The sequence below is a fragment of the Hippoglossus stenolepis genome, chromosome 13, assembly GCF_022539355.2.
Source record: "Hippoglossus stenolepis isolate QCI-W04-F060 chromosome 13, HSTE1.2, whole genome shotgun sequence".
In the NCBI taxonomy this organism is placed as follows: Eukaryota; Metazoa; Chordata; class Actinopteri; order Pleuronectiformes; family Pleuronectidae; genus Hippoglossus; species Hippoglossus stenolepis.
In genome coordinates this window covers 2,536,033-2,558,242 of record NC_061495.1, presented here as the reverse complement: position 1 = coordinate 2,558,242, position 22,210 = coordinate 2,536,033, and the positions used below count along the sequence as shown (strand labels likewise).

Here is a 22,210-nt window from a genome sequence, read left to right as displayed (position 1 = left end):
AATAAACTGAAATGTTTATGATATGACAGTAAACTGCAAAATTCCAGGCAGTGAAAATCGAAATCATTCACCAAAATATCAGAAAACGGGTTGAGGCGATCATCACACTTACTTATCGGACCAATTATTCTACTCTTAAAATGACCTCAAGACGAGGCCTTGACCTTGAGCAGAGAAATCAGAATTCAGTTTTATCCCTTTCTGTGGTTGGAGGCAGATTTTAAAAGGTTGAATCACCCGTGTGTGTTTTTTTTTCTCCGAAGCTCAGACTCAACGTGAAGTGAATTTTCTCCTCGGTCGTTTGCGCCCGCGAGGAAAAAAGGTTCATTTGTTGGCCTCCGTGGAACCTTCGCTGTGTGGAAGCAGCAGATTGTTGTTGGAGAGCGCAGCTGTGAGAGTTTTCACAACGGTCCTCTAGTCCCTCAGCAGTCTCCAAACCACACACACACACACACACACACACACACACACACACACACACACACACACACACACACACACGCACACACAGTGCCCTAGCCTCCAGTCTAAATGACAGACCTTCTTAACCACAGGGATCTAATTGTAGCTCCTCAGCGTGTGTGTGTGTGTCTGTGTGTGTGTCTGTGTGTGTGTGGTGTGTGTGTGTGTGGGTGTGTGACATTCTGCTCTCTAATCTTGTGTGTGCGTGTGTTAGTGTGTGTGTGTTGGTTGACTGTCTCTTCCCATTGAGGGACAGGGGGGGGCGACAACAAAACTGCTACCCAGGAATAGCACACTGAGCCCTGGGTGATACTTTGGGGTCGGCCGGGTGGAGGAGGGAGGAGGGAGGAGGGAGGAGAGGAGGTTTGCTCTGCCGCCTTATGGAGGAAACTCATTTCACCTGTTTGGTCTCTACACAAAGATTATCAGCGTACAGGAGAGGGTCCTCGACGACGGGGTCACGACCTCCAGGGATGGGCACTGGGGGCTGGGGGCAATAGAAGTTGTGCAGAAGGTGTGTGGTCACCATCGTAGACTGAGATATGTTAAAAGAAAAAGTAGGAAAAACAAGAATCTAAAAACGTGCATAATAGATGATGAGAAATGTTCCGATAGCATTTTATACCTTCCCAATACCGATTCCAATACCTGGACTTTGTCTTATATAACTTATATAATTTACATACTGTTGTTATAGACTAGAAACAGAGTATTAATATCCGATAAATCATTTGAAACTAAATCTGTGGAGTAAACATTTGCGTCTGGTTTTCAACGCAGAAGAATTCAACAGCTGCTGCGCATCTTTGTCTCTGAACTGTATTCCAGTGTAAACATCCATATATTTTCATGACACTGTGTGAGAGAGTGTGTGTGTGTGTGTGTGTGTGTGTGTGTGTGTGTGTGTGTGTGTGTGTGTGTGTGTGTGTGTCATTAATCACAGGACCCCCCTTCAGATATGTGTTGACTCGTTCTCACACACTCGTATGGGCGTACAGGTTCTCTGTAAATTTCTTGCCATTTTTATATTTTGTAGTTATTATAATAACTTTAACAGCACAGAGCAGACACAGGAAAGTCGGGGGCGATTGGAAAAATGCATAAAAATAAACCAAAGTAATATAGAACAAATAAGAAAAAATACAGAAAAAATAAAATAAAAACAGACAAATAAAAAGAATAGAAACAATTACAAAATAATCACATGAAGGAATTTTGGTATCCAAACTATTTGGAGCCATCAACTGGTGAATTAAGAATATTGCTGGTAACATATTATAACGATGTATATATTCTTTAACTCTGGAACAAAGCATTTCATGGGAGGATGAACTTACCGACCAAACTTTTTTGACATGAGAGACTAAAAGTTCCCTCTTGTCTTTTCCCTGCTCGTCTTTTCGTTCGTGTCTCTTCTGAAAAATCTTCTTTTAAAAGTATTTATAACGTCTGAAACCCGACGGCGATGAGCAGCATGTGGTGACAGGAGGTCAAGACGTTTCCTGTTTACTTTATTAAATACAGCTGGACTCCGTCTGTGTAAATGTTCATTTTTCTGATTCCGTCTCATTCCAACTGTCTCCAGCTGTGCTCTGTCACAAACAAGCTTTTATTGACAGCTTTGAATTTTTATTACAGCTTTGAAATTTGTCTTCATAAATAATTTAACAGGCTTTTTTTTTTAATAAGTGGATTTCCGCTGCTCAAACGTTTTCCAGAATAAATTCCCAGCGTTGAACTGTGACCTTTGACCCTTATCTTGCTTTCATGGTGACCCACAGGAGCTGCAGCGCCCTCTGCTGTTCACTTCAGAGACAGAAATGCTATAGAACGTGTAGTGCACACAGTTGCCCACTAGATGACGCTGAGAGATCACGCTCTTAACCAGTTTCTCTTCCTCCTTTTTCTTTTCTTTCTCCTCCAGATGGAGCAGTTGTCAGACGAGGAGGTGGACGTGAGGGAGGAAGAGGAGGAGGAAGAGGAGGACAGCGATAAGGAGGACCAGGACCTGGACAAGATGTTTGGAGCCTGGTTGGGGGAGCTGGACAAACTCACACAGGTACGAGTAGACACACACACACACACACACACACACACACACACACACACACACACACACACACACACACACACAAGACGTTATAGTGATGTCATAATAAATGCAGAGCTGCAGTTTTCATGTTTCTCATTTTCTCTTTGTCGAATCCAGAGTCTGGACGACGGCCGCCCGGAGCGGCCTCCTCAGCAGAAGGCTCCACTCCGACAGGAAACCAACATGGCCAACTTCTCCTACAGGTTCTCCATCTACAACATCAATGGTGAGACACACACACAACACATTTATAAACACACACTTTAACCTCGCTCCTTTTTGACCAGCTTGTCTCATGTCCCTGATGTGTCTCCGTCTCCAGAGGCGTTGAATCAGGGCGAGAACGTGGACCTGGACGCTCTCATGGCGGATCTCTGCTCCATCGAACAGGAACTGACCACCGTCAACGCAAAACCTAACAGCGCCGGCAGCATGGCTCGCCTGGGCCTGACCGACACCAAGGTACGCACACAACCACGTTACCACGGAAACAAAACATCAACAAACTAAAAAAGAATCCAAATATGATGTTGAAACACGAGAATCTATAAATGTTTTGGTTTTTCAGTTGTTATTATCAGTCACATTTACTGCTGATGTCTTTAAAATTTTAAAGCTTTGATTTGTAATCTCCAGGTCCGACAGAAGCCTCCAGCAGGGCGCAGTGGCAGGCAGCAGCCAGCAGGGAGCGGCAGTGGCGGTGGCGGTAGCAGTAGTAACAGCGTTAGCGGCGGCGGCGGCAGCAGCAGCGGAGCGAGCAGCAGCAGCAGCAGCACCAGGGCGTCACCTGCCGGAACCATCAGAGCTCCCACTGGGCAGCATGGGAGACCGGCGCTGGCCTCGAACTTCAGTCTGGACGACATCACGGCTCAACTGGAGAAGGTGCGTGAGAGCGCGGTAATTTATTATTTTTTATTTGGTAAAATGTCAAAGGAGCCTAAGAAGATATTCCACAGTTATTAAATTGTGCTGTTTGTTTTTTTTCCTCAGGCGTCCCTCAGCATGGACGATGCCGCCCGTCAAACCTCGTCCCACTCTCTCAGCTCCGCCTCCACCTACACGTCGGCCACGATGCGGCGGCCCGGGTCGACTCAGCGGCAGCATCGACGCACGGGATCCGTCGGCACCGTCAGTGAACACGAGGTAAAGTGATTGTAACTTCATTGTTGAGACCCTTGATTTGTGGAACCTCTTGGATTTGGACTTTTCGTTTTTTTTAAATCCAACCTTTTCTGTTTGGACCTCTTCTCTCTCCAGGCGCGTTCCATCGTCCACTCCTCCCGCTCCTCCGTCACCTCGGCCTCTGGCGTTTCTGTAAACTCCGCCTCCTCCATGGACTCTCTGGACAGCGTCCTGCGCTCCAGCGAATCGGACGGTCAGCAGCCGTCGGTTCAAGCGGAAGTGGCCGGTCCGGGTCATCACGTCACAGAGGTACGAGGCCGCTTCCTGTGAACAGAACTGAAGTTGTCGTTAAACACTTAAAACCTAATTCGCCGACAGGAACAGGAAGAACAAACGACGTGTGTCTGCTAACGCTGACCTGAGTGCTGCCGTCATCACAACACACATCAATGTTAATTTCATTTACAGGCTTTTAGCACCTGTCCACTGACGCTGGGTCAGCGATTGTTTCCAGCAGATTATGAGGAGATTATGTGCATCAGCCGATAATTACATTTGGAAAATGGGAAATTACAAGCGTGCATAGATTCTTTAGACAGGAAGACTCACAGGGGAAGAAGGTGAAGGATGTGCAGCGTATGTATTGGGGGGTGGATACCACAGTGTGATTGACAGCTAGTAACGTCCAATGGGTGCAGGTGTAGGTGCAGTCAGGCTCCACCCCCTCCTCCTCTAAATATGGTTTCTTCAGGTTCCTCTGCAGCAGTGGTTTGTGTTTGGTTCTTTCTGCCGCCGCCGGCTGCTGCTGTCGCTCTCTGCTGCTTCGGGCTGCGTCTTCGCTTCTTTCATCATCAGAACGTTTTATTTTTCTGTCCCAGAAAAGACGGAAGAGAACGAGCCTGTTTATTATCTTTCGCTGAATCACCCACGTCGTCAGATCTGGATGATTCACAGCTGAGTTTGCACAAGTGTGAACAAGGTGAAGCCGAAAAGAGCTAAAACGATTGTAAAGGTCCGTTCTTGTCATACATTTTATGTTATATAGGGTTAGGGTTTTTGAGCACTTATACTACAACAGCTGTTTAGTTTCTGACCCTGGTGGCTGCTGAGGGAGTTTACACCTTGTTATGCCTCAGCAACCAGCGACACACAGCTTCTGAACACGATATCTCAAGAACGCCTTGAGGGACTTTCTTTAAATTTGGTAGAAATGGTCGCTTGGACTTAAAGATGAACTGATAAAATGTTGGTGGACAAAGGTTAAAGGTCAAGGTCTCTACGCGCTCACAAAGCACATAGTTTGCCTTGTGAATGAGATATCTCTCTCTCTTTCAGATTTGATGCAAACATTCACTTGGACTCGAGGATTAATTTATATGATTTGGGAAGCCAAAGGTCAAAGGTTAAGGTCATTGTGGCCTCACAAAATATGTTTATGTTTTTCTTAAATGTGATATCTAAAGATCATCTTAAAGGAATGTCTTCACATTTGGTGAAAATGTTCATTTAGTCACATCATCAACACCTTTTTCTTCATGTGAACACGTTATCTTAAAAACGCCTCCAGAGAATCGTGTTAAATTTCGCACAAATGTTCACTTAGACTCGTGGATTAACTGATAACTGTCCATAGGTCGGTAATTTCTTGTTAGTGCCTTGCTCAACCCTAACAAAGGCAGCCAATGAGCCGCACTCCAAACACAAACCCTGTTCGGTGCATGGGAAACAGAGCTACTGCTCCAGTTCATCTGAGAGACCAGCGATGGAGAGAAAGAGAGGAGGAGTGAGAGATATTAGAATAATGAGAGGAGAGGCCACAGTGAGTCAGCAAACCCACAGTGGACGATAAAGGCATTAGGCGCAGAGGATGATGGGAACTAAAGGACGAGGACGGACAGAAGCACATAGAGCAAGAGAGAGAGGGATCAGACAGAAGCGAGGGATGAGAGGAGGAGATTGGGCTTGTAGTGTTTTCTCCCTGAGCTGCTCCCACGAGTCCGGCTCATTAGAAACTGGGACTGCTGCACTTTGAGACTTCCTCCGATTTAGGGCAGTAAAAATAACGGCGTGTTAAGACTTTGAATTGTTCAGAGACTCAGTCAACCTGAAGGAAGAACAGTTTACAGGCTGAAGGAGACGGAGCCTTTGTCTTTGGATCAATCTGCCAGGAGAGATGAATTATTATCATTAATAATAATAGTGATAATAATGATAGTGGAGTCTTCCCATGTGAGGCAGCATGTAGCAGCCATCCACTTGATTACTGGGACCTAAAGGGGATCAGCACACACACACACACACACACACACACACACACACACACACACACACACACACACACACACACACATACATGATTGCTGTCAGCTTTTCCCTTTGGCCAAGATCTGACCGACAACATCCAAGTGTGTGTGTGTGTGTGTGTGTGTGTGTGTGTGTGTGTGTGTGTGTGTGTGTGTGTGTGTGTGTGTGTGTGTGTGTGTGTGTTTGACCTAAATATTATTTTTAATCTGTGGTTATCATGAAAGAACTAATGCTTTCTATAAAATGGTTTCTAGTGATTGAAGCACACACACAACCACACACACATACACACACACACAACACTTAATAGATATTTACATTATATCTGTGAGAAACTATTAATGAAATATGTCATTTGAGGAAGTGGATTTTTTTTTTATTCCTAAACAAAAATACTTTGAAAGATGTGTAAAATCAAACCGATCAGTTCCATCTGTAAAAGGTGTAAGCTCTTCCCACTCGACCTCTGTGAGCTGAGCAGGAACCTGCTGAGGATGAACCGGTGACTCACTGCTGCACGTGCACGTCTGTGGATTATCGTATGTAAAACCTCTGAGCCGCAGATCTGACCCGCGTCTGTTTGTCAGCTCACATTGTCAGTAAATATGAGTCATGTGGTTAATAATTGAGCAGATGAATAATTAATGAAGACGTGTCTGGTGCCCCGATGGCCCCGGAGTTAAAATCCTGTCTCGCTCTTCAGTCGCTCACCAGCTGAAGAGTTTCTGCTTCAGTTATTTTACCTTTATTAGAAATAAACGTTCACAGGCTCCAGGTCTCTACAGTTTGTAATCTGAAGAAAAATGAAATGAGCTGATTTAGATTGTGGGACCCAATGCGGTTAACGATATCAGGGAGTAAAGAATTCCTGATACCTATTTATTAGCTAAGAAAATAAACATAACTGCATTTTTTACTCTGCAAACATTAACATGTGCACAGTTGTGTCTGTAAAAAGGTCACATCAGCCGATTCTTTATTGGCAAACCAATAAATCAGTCTGGCTCTAATAATGAGACTTCACAGGGAACATGTCTCCCCACTGGTTTTGTCTTTATTACCATAACATCATTACAGACGCTGAGCTGGAGCTTCCAGTGCAAGTTTGAAATCTGGCTTCACTTTCAGGGAGCAGTCTCGTCGTCCATCTCTATTTACAGCACAGACACACAACCCACATTTAGTGAGTGAGTTCTTGGACCAGGTGGAAACGTGTTGAGTAGTTTTTGCGTCATTGCGACAAACAAACAATAAACAAACAAAAACAAACAAACAGACACACAAACAAACAAACAGACAAACAAACAAACAAACCTCTTGGTGAAGGTGATAACTGCTCATGTGTGTTGAACGATGTTTTACAGTTTTAGTTATCTTTCTATATTCTGGGATGAAGACATCAAAGTGTTGGTTGATGTGTGTTAACATGTTGTTTCCTCAGCGTCACTGTGATCTGTTGTTTACGTGTACGGCTCTTTACAGGTTTCAGTCCACTTTCTGCTGCTGATCTCTGCTTCACCGCACAGCTTTCTGCTAATCTGCCACATCCAATCAATCAATCAATCAATCAATCAATCAATCAATCAATCAATCAATCAATCAATCAATGAGCAGATCCATTCACTGGGACTCTCTCTCTCTCTTTCTCTGTCTCTTTAAAGCACTCCTATCTGGACAGGGAAACCTCTCTGATTCTGAGAAACATAGCAGGAAAACCTCAACACCTGCTGACCAAGGTGACTCCCGCTTCACTACCACACGCCTCCCCCCCCACGCCTCCCCCACGCCTCCTGCATGTCAGCGTCCTGCCCCTCCCTCCCTCGCCCTCTGTGCACGCATGTTGTTTCCCTGTGGGTGATGTAGTGTCAGTCACGGCCACCGTGCATGCTCCCTCCTCTTCTTTCCACCTTCCTCCTCAGTCTGTGTCGCCCTCTCTTCCTCTGTGGTGTCATTGGAAGCTGAGTTTGTGTTGTTGGCCTCATTATGATGATGTGAAATCCCAAAGCTTTACAGAGGCTGTAACTCCTCAGATTTCATTTCAAAACTTGTGAAAAACCAAAGTCTAACGATCAGTTTCATGATTCGGTGCAACTGCAGCCTGATTAAAATAATCAATCAGTGTTTGCCCGGAAATCAAACGTCTGCCTGCGGGCGGAAATCCACCGGAACCATCAGATACATGTTTAATCTCACTGCTAATGACTGAACATGTCCTGAAATCAAAGTTCACACAGAAAACAGATCATTACTCTGATCAAAAACCAACAGCAACATTTGAAAAGAGCAGAGAATCTTCACATTTGACTCGTTCCTAGTGCAGCACTGATGTAAATAGATGTTAAAGATGTAAAAAACAGTTCTAATCCAGATTATCAAACAGTGTGATCAGTTCCCACCCCCACAGTGTTGGAGCCTTTATTCTGTGAAGCTTTGGAGTCACTGCTCATGTCTCTGGTTCCTGTTGACGTTTGTTACGGTGACGTCAGAGTTTGGTTTGTTTTCAGAGTGTGATTTTTCTCTGTGAAGCATGAGAGCATGAGTGACAGTAAACTGACTGCACGCGTGTGAACCGAGTGTTTGATGTGTGACGGTTTTAATGCTGTTAAGTGTCAGAGCTTCTCAGGGACACGATCACACGGGAGTTTGTGTTAAAGCAGGAGCGAGTCTTTACCTAAAGTTCAACCTCTTCATTACTTTCTAATTGAGTGTCAAAGTTCTGACTGATTCTCTCTCTGAGGTGATGGAGAGATCCGACTCTCCCCGTGTGATCGTTCTGTGAAGCTGCTTCTCGTTTATTTGAAATGAAAGTTTGGATAAAACATTCTGGGATGGAACTCACCTGAGTCACAGAATCTCCAGGTGCAGGTAAGTGTCGACGCTTCTGTGTCTGAAAGAGAGAAACGAAACATGTCGGAGTTTATTTAACAGCAACATCGTTCCTGTTTAACTCTGGATTAAAGAGAAAAGAAGAATATTGAGGAACAACACTTCAGATGTGAATGTTTGAATCTGGGAAGCGACAGCCGGTGTCCGGACGTACTTGTGAACATAATATCTCAGGGTAAACTCTTTGGGTGGCCAAAGGTCAAAGGTCAAGGTCACAGTGGCTTCACAAATGTTTTTCGAACTATCAAGTCTCCCTTTAGGGAATTTCTTCTATTTGACCTGTTGTCACTTAGCCCCGATGTGAAAAGATTACATTTCAAAGGTCAAAGGTCGCGGTGACCTCATATGAATCTGGTGACATACACCCGCAGTGCTTTGATTCCGTCTTGTTTCCCTGGACTCCGCCTGCAGCCGTGACCTCGGAGGAAGCTGTGCAGCGGCGTCACGTTGTTCTGTTTGCTGATGAGTGTTTGGAGCATTTTGCAGTAATGCAGCTTTGGAGTTGATCTGTGTGATCAATGCACATAATGGAACTCGCTGCTGCTGCAGCTGCGTGTTGTCGTTTGAACCCAGATCAGGAAGCTGGTGACACGTTTCTGTTTGAACTGGGAATCACTTGAGATACGTTTACGGAGGTTTTATTGAAATCACTGTAATGTTTGAGTCCGTGCTGCTCTTAAGCTAAAGCTGCAGACGTCTTAATGGCTGAGGACAAAGTTTTATTTATCTCTATGTGTGTGTGTGTGTGTGTGTGGGAATTAGATAGAAAGTAAGTAAGGAGGATTTCTTCTGATTGGATCTGAGATGTCATGATTTGATTGGATGATAAAGCAGATGAGACGTCGGAGGAATGTTCCGGATCTGCAGGGATAATCTCCTTCGGTGCAGCGAGTGGGAGATTCCCCCGGAGCATCATACATGTGCACGTGCAACACACCAACACACACTCTCACAGCGGCTGCTTGGCAACGTGCTTTCTCTCCTCGAGTCCTCCTTTCTGAGTCCTCGCTCGTTTCCATCTGGGTTGAATTGAGTTTAGGATCCAGCAGACGACCCTGAATGATCACATTTCCCCCTCTTACTGGAGCGTGTTGGATTTTTCCACACGACATCGGCTCTGCACGTCCGTCTGAGCCCAGCGGATCAGAATGAAGTGAACGTCGTCAGATTAATGTTTTGCTTTTAGGATCCATTTATCTCAGAGCAGCTGCCGGTGGCTTCAAATCCTGCTTTTACTGCCGCGGATTTCAACCAAGCCGAGATAACGCGGGTCGGTCTTTCGGGGGTTTCCCTCCCACGCTTAGTCCGGCTCCACTGATTCGTGGCGTGAAGCGCTCTGAGAACGTGATTCTGTTTTAATTTGAGGGTCCAGATTAGATGGGGTGAGGGGGGGTGAGTGGGGGGTGCAGCTGCAAAGGGCCCTGAGATTCCAGGCGGATTATGAGCCGTGGGGGCCAGTCTAATTCCTGCAGCAGTGATTAGGCTGAGGGTGCAATTATCCTCACTCAGAGCAGCTTCCAGTGTGTGTGTGTGTGTGTGTGTGTGTGTGTGTGTGTGTGTGTGTGTGTGTGTGTGTGTGTAGCTCTGCATATAGGATAGTCTTTTTGTGTCAGTATTACAACTGCCTCATGCAACACACACACACACACACACACACACACACACACACACACAGTCACACACAAACAGACACACACACAGCTGGCCCACTTCTGCTGCCTCCATATAAGTCGCTGTGCTCATGAGCCCTACGGCAGCTCAGGATGGACATTTTCCTTATGACTTCAAAAGCAGCAGCGTCTTTACTGAGCAGGAGCTAATTTTAGAGCCTCTGTAATGTAGGTCAACATGAAAATCTATGATGTGGAGGAAAATGTTTACAGTGCGAGCCGGGAACCATGATGACGACGGTGGAGGAGGAGGAGGAGGAGGAGGAGGAGGAGGAGGAGGAGGAGGAGGAGAAAACCCCTGTCGACTGTCGGTGGTTCTATCGAATAGAAAACTAAGATGCTGTGACAAGTGGTGTTATAGACAGATTTAAGGGTAATTAATGGATTATATTATAATATTAAGATGCTTTTAATCAGGTTTTATTATGGATTTACAAATTTTTAATAGAATTAAAGATCGTTAATTAATAATCCCTCTAAAATCACATTATTTATAGCACCATAACTGGAGAGTTGTATCTATGTTAAAAAACTCAATACACGATTGATTTTGAGTCACACATACAAATAATATACAGAAGGTTAGGAAACGTTTTACAGATTAATGATTCACTATCGTACAATAATGATTTATCACATGAAAGAAACAAAAGTATTGGAAGATGTTTGTGCATTTTCAATTTGCAAATTCAAAAACCTGAGTGGAAAAACTGAAAAATAGAAAGAAGAATAGATAATACAAATAATAAAGTGGAGAAATTCAGAATGAGCTGAAGGCAGAGCTGAGGTCGACTGTGATGATGACGATGATGATGATGATGACTGACACATGTTAGCTTCTTGCTACAGGCGTGTAATATTCTGTTAATGATGAATTGTGAATACAAACTAAAACACACTTATACGCTCAGTTAGCATTAACTTTCTAATGAACACACAACATCAGTCGCTGCTACAAACCCCAACAATTTTCTAGACTAAACAATTTTTAGCAGCAATTAAACTTTATTCTTTTATGATGTGGTTACAGCTGCAGTTCAGATGTTAAAAGCCACAAACAGCTGCTGTGTTATATAATTTGTTTTGTCAAATTTAATCCTCCGCCTTTTGTCTCGTCTCCACTTTAGTTGTAGTTATATAAAATAGGTGTTATGTAATTCTAGAGAAAACAACTTTACAGCCGATAATGTGAATTGATGATGCCACATTTACTGTATATCCACAATTTATATTTTTATTTTAATGCATTGTAACCTGAGTCTGATTTATTTATTATTTATCCTTTTCAGTTTCCTCTCGTCTTAAAGCAACCGCTCATTTTAATTTATTTTGTTTAACAGTAATTAACAGAATATAAACTATTTTATTTTAAAGTTTACTGATAATCAAAGAAGAGATTCAGGGTCAAACACAAGCTGCTGATATCACAACATATTATTATTTAAATGTTTTCTTTTGGTCTTCTAGTTTTAATAATATTAAATGCCGAACCAACACAAACAGTATATTTAATATAATCTTCATCTATCTCTTATTTATTGTTGACGGCTCAGAGCTTTTACAGCCGAACTGATGATTGTCCACATTCAATTTAATCTTCTGTATAAGACATTAACCGAAACATAGGCTCGTCATTATGGAGCTGTTTACGAGCTTAGACTGGAGGATTCCCTGCTGCGGCTGTTTTGACAATTTAGGTCTGTAGTGTGTGTGTGTGTGTGTGTGTGTGTGTGTGTGTGTGTGTGTGTGTGTGTGTGTGAGTGTGTGTGGGGTGTTTATGGGGGTGCAGATAAAGAGATTGGCTGATAATCTCCTCTCCATCATCCTCCCCATCGTCTTAATTTCCCTCTGCCCTTTCGCTCGTTCGCAGTTTGGATCCTCGTGTGTGTGTGTGTGTCTGAGTTGTCACCGGGGCACACTCAGACACACTAAACGACAAACGAGCGAAGGAGTGAGACAAGACAAATAAAATCTGATAAAAGAAGTGGAAAGACGAGAGCGAGGGAGAGAGGGAGGGAGGGATGTTGCGTCTGCGAGGGGGGGGGGGGCATGAGAGCCTGAGATAAAGAGATCAGCTCCTCTGCATGGAAGTTGGCACAGCAGCAGCAGCAGCAGCAGCATCGCCACCCATCCCCCCATCCATCCATCCATCCCTCTCTCCTCCTCCTCCTCCTCCTCTCGCTCCCTCCATCTCGCTCGGCCGGGGAGGATGTGACAGGACGTTTAGATTCTCGGTGAATGAGCCTGAAGGTGAGAGCGGCGAACGGGCGGCGAATCAGCTCGTCTGCTCGTCAGAGGGGAAGATTTAGTTTTTTAATCAGAGTCAATCTGTCTCCTGTCAGTTCAGTCGAGGAGCAGATTAGTCATCGTGCAGCTCTGAGTCAACTCTACCTCTTTGTTTATTTATCCTCGTGTTTCTACCTCCACTCTTTTATTTTTGGCTTGCAGATTCGTGTGTGTTTGCGTCCTCGCTGAAATCACCGCTGTCTGACTTCGTCCTCCTCCTCCGCTGCCGCTTCCTCTCAACTCCATCACGTCGCTGAGTGTTGACAAACATACCGATAGAAAGAGAAGCTGCGATTTCAGATCAGCGTCTTCGTCCGTCTCTTAGTTCGTCGGCTGCAGCGGCAGAGAGTCGCTCCAGTGTGTGTGTGTGTGTGTGTGTGTGGGAAATTTGGATAATCCTCCTCCTGAGAGACGAGTATCCAACATGTAGCGTCTGGTCGTTAATCCCGTCTCGACGATGGTGCTGATGAAGAGGAGGAGGAGGAGAAGAGGCAGGTTTCTCGCTGCCGGGCTCACACGTGTGATGGTTCCTCTCACTTTGGGATCTTCGGGCATCGATCCTCTGTCTTGACTCGTGCTTCACGTCAAGCTGGTGACTTCGTCTTCATCTTCATCTTGCACCCTGTCAGGAAAAACAAAGGCGCCTCATTAAACAGGAGGAATGTTCCAGGACTGAGCAGAAGAGACTGGGAATACCGACACTGGGAAAAACACTGGGATGGTTTTTCTGATTCCGTAGATTTTACTTGATGCGAAACAGACACAGAAGCGTTTTGAGAAAAATCAACCAAACACAAACATGAATTCCTGTTGGAGGAATCAGGTGAGAGGACGAGTGGGTTTCATGCAGACAGGAGTGTTGCAGGAGTGTGTGTCTGTTTGCATCGACTGACTGGTGTGTGTGTGTGTGTGTGTGTGTGTGTGTGTGTGTGTGTGTGTGTGTGTACAGGAGGAGCAGGCTGCGAAGCTGAAGGCAGACAACATCCGAGTCGCCCTGGAGAAGATCAAGGAGGCCCAGGTGAAGAAGGTGAGTCAGACACACGTGCACAAGAAAGATTGACATTAAAGAAACGTGTGTGTGTGTGTGTGTGCAGGATGTGTGTTGCACGATACATGTGAGTGTAAATCTGGCACGTGTCCAGCGGACTCGTTTCTGGGTCAGATCAGTGTTACTCCACATTGAAAAGCTCTGGTCAATAACAGCTGGGGTCAGCACACACACACACACACACACACACACACACACACAGAGTGCACTCAGCGTAATGACAATCGCAAGTTAAGTCTCAATCCCACAGAGGGAGAGAGCGACTGGATTGACAATCTGGATTTACTACACACACACACACCCAGCATGACATCCAGCTACCTGTGTCTGTGTGTGTCTGTGTGTGTGTGTGTGTGTGTGTGTGTGTGTGTGTGTGTGTGTGTGTGTGTGTGTGTCTGTGTGTGTGTGTGTGTGTGTACAGTCTATTCATCTCTAAGTGGATCTTGCACAAATCTCAAAAAGACCTAAATATAAAAAGGTCAGATGTCACTGTGTGAAACTCTTTAAGTAATACTTTCATACGATTGGTTGTTAGGAGTTAGATATTATTATTTATTATTTAAAAGTATAGAATCTAAATAAGATATAAAAACAATTCTAGTATAAAATGAAAGTGTTGATGATATATGGTTTATTATCTTAACTTTCTTTCACCTGTAAAGCACTTTGAATTGGAATAGATTTGATTGAAAGCTGATCTTAAATATAATTTAAAGTATTGAATACACATCATGGTCAATGCAAAGCCACACTCTTCAGTTATATATGTAAATAAACCTAATCAGGATTTTAAACTACAGGTAACCATAGTAGCCATATACTCATAATAATAGTAATCTGCTGTACTATGTGATAGAAATGTGTATTTAGGTGTATTTTAATGTGTGTAACTGTGTGTGTGGGAGTACATGTGTGTGACTCGTGACTCGTAACATACTAAAGTCATGCATGACAGTGAAACATGCACGAGTAGCATCACTTATCTCTACTGGGACACATCAGTTCCCATCATCACTGTGCACGAGCTTCTCTGGAAAAACCAGTATGAATATTTAATGTTCTCTGTTTAACAAGAGAGTTTCTCTACAGAGATTATTTAAACCACGGAGGCAAACCCCCCCCCCCTCCGGAGGTTTGACGGGAAAACAGCAAAATGAAATCGTCAACTGCAGAACTTCATTATTGTAACTGTGGACGAATAAAAGTACTTGAACGTAAACCCTCATCTTCTCTGTTTCTCTTTCCGTCGTAGTTGGTGATTCGTGTTCATTTGTCAGACGAGAGCTCGAAGACCATGATGGTGGACGAGAGACAGACGGTCAGACAGGTACGAGTCCAGCTCACATGCTGTAGTAGCAGCAGGAGGGTTTCAGGGGACTGTGGGGGCCCCAGGCAAAGGGGACCTGGGGGGGCCCAACATCATTCTCCACTTATAAACACAGGTCAAATTTGTGCATAGACATGAATAATAGTTAAAGTGCAAACCTCCACCACCATCACACACATTTAGACGTTCTAGTCTTCAAACAAACGTCTAAAATGATTATTATTTTAAAATTATTTTATTAGAAAGTTATTGACACGGGGCCTCGTTGGGTCGTTGAAGTTTCCTGTCGACAGACGATCAAAGAATTAAAGGAGGTTCTCACTAAACTGTGGATTAAAGTAATCAGCTGTTCTTGGGGAACCCCTCTCAGCTCAGTGCCCCGGACCATTGTTTCTACGCCCCTGGTCATTAATACTGTAGTAGTAGAAGTAGTAGTAGTAGTGGTTGTAGTAGTAGTAGTAGTACTGGTTGTAGTAGTGGTTGTATTATTATTTCATTAAGAGTAGAAGTTGTGTGACTGTAGATTCTCCTGTTCTTCAGGTTCTGGACAGTTTACTGGAGAAATCTCACTGTGGCTTCAGCCCAGACTGGTCCCTGGTGGAAACCATCAATGAGCTGCAGATGGGTGAGCACAAACACACACACACACACACACACACACACACACACACACACACACACACACACACACACACACACACACACACACACACACACACGTTGTAAAAAGACTTCACCTGAACTTATCCAGATCCTGGTTCCTGCAGTGGAAACGTTTGAGTGACTCACTCACTCAATTTAGTAAAGAACTAAGTGGACACACACCTGCAGTGCATGTGACCTCTTCCAGATGTTTGTGTGTGTTAGTGCACGTGTGACGAGGGACGGACGTCATTCAGTAAATTCACACATGTGTTCTGTAACACTGTCCAGCTTTGGCTGTCAGAGCAGATACAGTAGATACAAGCACATGCACACGCACACACACACACACACACACACACACACACACACACACCTCCCTTGGGGGCGTGACCTTGCACACACACACTGCTGCTACGAGCTCCAGCTCCACTTAACAGTCTTTGACGTGCACGTACACACAGTGTTGGTGTGCGTGCGGTGCAGCGGAGCGTTTGATCTAACCTACATCTTCAGGGCTTCTGCTGAACAGCCAGTCAGCATCACTGTGAGAGAGGGTGAGAGACAGAGAGGAGAGAGAGGGAGAGGGGGAGAGAGAGAGAGAGAGAGAGAGAGAGAGAGAGAGAGAGAGAGAGAGAGAGAGAGAGAGGAGAGAGAGAGAGAGGGAGAGAGGGAGAGAGAGAGAGAGAGAGAGAGAGAGAGAGGGAGAGAGGGAGAGAGAGAGAGAGAGAGAGAGAGAGAGAGAGAGAGAGAGAGAGAGAGAGAGAGAGAGGGGGAGAGAGAGAGAGGGAGAGGGGAGAGAGAGAGAGAGAGAGGGAGAGAGAGAGAGAGAGAGAGAGAGAGAGAGAGAGAGAGAGAGAGAGAGAGAGAGGGAGAGAGAGAGAGAGAGAGGGAGAGAGAGAGAGAGAGAGAGAGAGAGAGAGGGAGAGAGAGAGAGAGAGAGAGGGAGAGAGAGGGAGAGAGAAGGTGAAGTGAAGCTCGATCTGAACCTTTTTCCTCGTCTGCACTAATCTTCTCCGTGTGAGTTAAATAAAAAGCAACCTGTGCTCAGGGCCTCGACTCGGCCTCGGGGTGAGTTACATCGGTTGATTGGGAGTCGCTGGTGTCTCCGGCTGGGGGTTAAACCTTCCTGACAGCGCCCCCCCCACCACCACACATACAAACACACCAGTAACACCAGCGTCCTGCTGAGAGCCCTTTGGCTACAGACTGACTTCCTGTCTCTGACCTGCCCCTGCTCGTCCTCTTGTGCTGACTAAGTTATAATCCATAACTTTAGTACATTCAAACTAAAGAGTTTTTCATAATAATAATAAAAGTGATATTTTACAGAGCCTGTCTAAACACCAAAGGACACGTTACAATGCATCATAAATAAACACATGAATAATTTTAAAAAAACCATTAGAATCAGATTAGATCTGTTTTTCCAAGTTTAACATGAAACATGAACCAGAACATATCCTGTACCGAAGCAATAGAGAAAGACAGAAAGTGTAAATGCTGATGTGGACGAGTTCTGTCACAGTGAAATCAGGTTAACACAAGTAAATACTGAGTGAAAACATCTGTCCCCAAATGAAACAAGTCTTTTTGTTAATGAGGTCAAATCAGTGGTTCACAGTGGATGTGGGTCACAGCTGGTTTCGTGTCGGTCGTCCTCAGAGAAACGAATTAAAACAGCTGGGTTCAAAAGAGAGAGAGAAGAGAAGGAAGGAGGACGAGAGACGGATGTCTGAGAGGAGGGGAGGGGAGAGGAGAGGAGAGGATAGGAAACAAGAGTAGAGGAAACAAGAGGAGAAGAGAGGAGAGGAAACAAGAGAGAGGAGAGGAGACAAGAGGTGAAGAGAGGAAACAAGAGGAGGGGAGGGGGAGGAGAGGAGAGGAGACAAGAGGACAAGAAGAGAGGAGAGGAAACAAGAGAGAGGAGAGGGAGACAAGAGGAGAAGAGAGGAAACAAGAGGAGAAGAGAGGAGAGGAAACAAGAGAGAGGATAGGGAGACAAGAGGAGAAGAGAGGAAACAAGAGGAGTGGAGTGGAGAGGAGAGGAGAGGAGACAAGAGGATAAGAGAGGAGAGGAAACAAGAGAGAGGATAGGGAGACAAGAGAGAGGAGAGGAGACAAGAGGATAAGAGAGGAGAGGAAACAAGAGAGAGGAGAGGAGACAAGAAGAGAGGAGAGGAAACAAGAGAGAGGATAGGGAGACAAGAGAAGAAGAGTGAGGAAACAAAGGAGAGGAAGAGGAAATGAAGGGAGACAATACCACAGTAGACTATAATAAAAACACCAGTTCTGATTCTTATTGATTTTCCCGCTGTGTCTGTAACTGAAGTGAACTTTGTCTCGTTCTGTGTTCAGAGCGAATCTTTGAGGATCACGAGAACCTGGTGGAGAATCTGCTGAACTGGACCAGAGACAGTCAGAACCGCCTGATGTTCACTGAACGCATCGAGAAGTACACTCTGTTCAAGAACCCTCAGGTGACAGACACACACTCACACACACACACTCGCACTAACATAACAACACTATAAGTGTGTTTTCATTTCACTAACTTGCCACTTTCCTCGTCTCCTCTTCTTTCCTCTCTGCTGCAGAACTATTTGTTGGGGCGGAAGGAGACATGTGAGATGGCTGAGAGAAACAAAGAGGCTCTGTTAGAGGTGAGTTTGTTTCTCTTCACTCAGAAATGACAAGTCATAGTCTTCTGTCTGAAAACATCTGAATCCAGATATCATTGTATTTATAATGTGTGTGTCTGTGTGTGTGTGTGTGTGTGTGTGTGTGTGTGTGTGTGTGTGTGTGTGTGTGTGTGTGTGTGTGTGTGTGTGTGTCTGTGTGTGTGTGTGTGTTAGGAGTGTTTCGGCGGCAGCTCCGTGTCCGTCCCTGAGATGGAGGGAGTGTTGTGGCTGAAAGAGGACGGGAAGAAGTCGTGGAAGAAACGCTACTTCCTGCTGAGAGCCTCCGGAATCTACTACGTCCCCAAGGGCAAAGCCAAGGTGAGTGTGATAAGCAACAAACAGAAAAAGATTTGATAAAAAGTGACAAATGTTTATTCTACCAGTGAAATGAATGATATTTAATAATAAGTGTGTGTGTGTTTTTCCAGGCCTCCAGGGACCTGGTGTGTTTCCTCCAGTTGGATCATGTGAACGTTTATCTGGGTCAGGACTACAAGAGCAAGTACAAGGCTCCTACAGATTACTGCATGGTGCTCAAGGTACTTTCACACACATGCAGACGCACAGACCAACAAACGTGATGGGAAATATGACCAACTACTAATCTTACACTGCACCCTAGTGGTGTGATGGAGTAATTACATCTATAACAAATCCTTAGCTTCTGCACCAAATCCATCATTTCCGTGAAGAACTGTCGAATCCACATTATTTTGAGCTTCACACATGTGGTAGCTACAGGTTTGTCGCACTAGTTATTACTGTACAAGTATAAAAAGACCTCTGTCATATAAAACCTCCGCACACACTCATAAATATCAGTCCCCTAAATATGGCCATGAATTATTCCCTGAGAAAATGTCAGAGAAATCCGCATCTGCATGAAAATTAAATGGGTCCTTTGTTGGTTCATGTCCCATCCTCCAGAAAGAGGTTGTGTGGAAATCCGTTTAGTAGTTTTGTCGTAATCCTGCTGAGACACAAACGAACGGACAGAGTTGAAAACACACAAATATTTACACCAATTTCACAGGAAATACAGACACAAGAACAACAGAACAGTACTTCTGTTTAATTTATTAATACTGCAGTGTTCGCAGCATAAATTGAGTTTTAGTTGTTGTACTGTAGTAATATCTTTATTATAAGTCGTATCCTGTGAAGTAAAACATTGTGTGTGTGTGTGTGTGTGTGTGTGTGTGTGTGTGTGTGTGTGTGTGTGTGTGTGTGTGTGTGTGTGTGTGTGTGTGTGTGTGTGTAGCACCCTCAGATCCAGAAGAAGTCCCAGTACATCAAGTACCTCTGCTGCGACGATGTCAGAACCCTCCAACAATGGATCAACAGTATTCGTATCGCCAAGGTAACCACTCGTCATATAAAGGTTCAATGTTGCTGCTCGCATTAAAAAACTAATGTTTTCTTACGGGAGGATCAGTTTTCTATTTGAGGACGACACAACGTCGTTACTACTTCTCAGTGGAGAGGGAACCAGTGTAGCTGCCAGTTTAGGGACGTTGGTGTAAGTGAGGACAAAAGAAATTAACCTAGAAAATACTGACACTCCTTGAATCAAGCTGCTTCAACGCAGATTAATGTGTTTGCTCTTATTCTCGTGTTCTCCGTCCCTCTGTGTGCTCGTCAGTATGGGAAGCAGCTGTACGTCAACTTCCAGGAGGCGATGAGGAGAACAGAGGCGGCGTACGACTGGTCCTCCCTCTCGTCTTCCTCCATCAAGTCAGGATCCAGCTCCTCCAGCCTTCCAGGTGTGTTCACCTCTTTCACAGCTGCAATCAAAAGTGGACAACCAGTTGGAATGTATTTTTGATTGCTGGTGAAAAGTTTCAGTCCCTTTCTGAGCAGGAAAGACGAAACATTTGATGGAAACTTTATAGAAACATAGTAAATTGAATATCTTGGGGTTTACAGGAGACTTTTTGAGACGTCACCTTGAACTTTTCTTATGTTTTAATAAAGAAAATTTAAAAAACAGCGAGAGTGAATAAACAGGAGCTGATTTCCTGCAGCTCTCTGTCGTTTAAAGGCTTAAAGGTCAAAGGTCACACAGATAAAGCTAAACTGAACCACAGTCATTTTCTAAATATCAACACTATCCGTTAATATCAGTTATTAATAAATGGAAAAAGCATCGTTCACAAACCTTAACTCCTGTTTGTATCCGAACCTCAGAGTCTCAGTCCAACCACTCCAGCCAATCAGACAGCGGCGTTTCAGAGATGACGTCAACAGGCCACACCCGCTCCCAGAGTGCCGTCAGCTCCATCTTCTCTGATGCCTGGAGGAGAGGAACGCAAGGAGAGGTGTGAACACACACACACACACACACACACACACACACACACACACACACACACACACACTCTCCATCCTACCCTGTCATTGTCCTGTTTCCTTGTGGACTACATTACCCATGTTTCCCCTCTGCTTCCCTGCCAGCGGTCAAAGGTGAAGGGACGTATGCCAGTTCCTCTTTGTGCAGGAGGAGGAGGGAGTGGAGGTTAGACAGGAAGTGATGTAACAGGCATGTTAACAGTTCAGCTGCAGCCTTTTAAACACCGATCAGTGCGGAGCCATTATAAAGCATAGCTGACGTTGATGATCACGACAACAGCAACGACAACTGATTCTCCAGCTCAGGTTCTTTGTACCGAGTTCAGCTTCACCGAACTTTGAATAAACCGGTGACCAGCTCTTTGTTCAGCTTCAGGTTCTGAGGACTGAGTCCAGCAGCAGCTCTTTAATTTGCTGCGGCTCAATTGCTGCAGGTCACTTTTACACTTCCAGAAAGAAAAGCTGCGACAAACAGCTCATTCCAAACTGGCAGGTTCAGAACGGACTCTGCACTCGTGTTTAAAAAGTCGTAAACACAACTGTGAGCTGTGAGTTATACTCTCGAGTGAATCCCCTGATTTTAAATGGCTGCAGCTGAACTGTTGATTGGTTTTAACCTCGTGTTGTGACGGAATGTCCTAACCAACAAATAACAAAACAGTCTGGATAGTTCTGAAGTTCTAAATAACCTATTTGATGAGATGATGCAGAGGTTGAAACACGACGCAGGTAAACTAGCTGCAGGATGAAGTTACCTAAAGATCTCAGATGATCCAGAGGAGCACATCGACTCCCTGGTCTGTCCACATGTCTGAGGACAGACTGGGGTTTTGTTCTCAACCCACCTTAATCCCTACAAACCCTCCAGTTTCTTTGCGGATGCCGATAAGAAAACTAACTTAAAGTGAAGTGGGAAAGTTTGAGGTTCTGAATGTGTTTGACCTTTTTCCAACGTTGCTGTGTTTGGAGTTCTTCTTCTTTGACTGCACTGGTTTGTTGTTTGAGTTCTTGCATCTTGTTTAGGAATGGGTTCCAATCGCATTTCTTTAAAATTCAGTTCTGAATGAATCAAAACTTTTTCAAATCTCCTTTCAGTAGTTTGAAAATGTCCTTCATTAACCCCGGACTCATTTTCCTCCTCACGTGAGAATTGTGCCTCAGCTGCAGAAACGGTTTAAGAGTCGATCGCAGAAACCACAGACTATCTACTGTATATCATGTTACCTTTTTCCGGGTACCGCCCTCTAGTGGATGTATCGCTTAACAACTATGCTAACGTAAAGGCTGTATAGTGCGGGTGGTGACAGTTACGTTGTTTGAAACGGACGTATCTCTCAAATG

The 22,210-nt window shown here is 44.6% G+C and overlaps 1 protein-coding gene across 1 annotated transcript in view; it reads left to right on the top strand.

Annotated features, from left to right (window-relative positions):
• LOC118119756 (ras-associated and pleckstrin homology domains-containing protein 1) overlaps positions 1-22,210 on the top strand; it is a 47,734-nt gene that overhangs the window by 22,428 nt on the left and 3,096 nt on the right. The window contains 17 exon segments of the mRNA XM_047342528.1: positions 2,387-2,521; positions 2,672-2,780; positions 2,877-3,016; positions 3,191-3,436; positions 3,545-3,697; positions 3,812-3,985; positions 7,642-7,716; positions 13,772-13,849; positions 15,123-15,197; positions 15,738-15,822; positions 18,198-18,319; positions 18,437-18,502; positions 18,695-18,838; positions 18,949-19,059; positions 19,782-19,880; positions 20,163-20,283; positions 20,708-20,838. Of these exon segments, the coding sequence (XP_047198484.1) occupies positions 2,387-2,521; positions 2,672-2,780; positions 2,877-3,016; positions 3,191-3,436; positions 3,545-3,697; positions 3,812-3,985; positions 7,642-7,716; positions 13,772-13,849; positions 15,123-15,197; positions 15,738-15,822; positions 18,198-18,319; positions 18,437-18,502; positions 18,695-18,838; positions 18,949-19,059; positions 19,782-19,880; positions 20,163-20,283; positions 20,708-20,838 (2,064 nt within the window).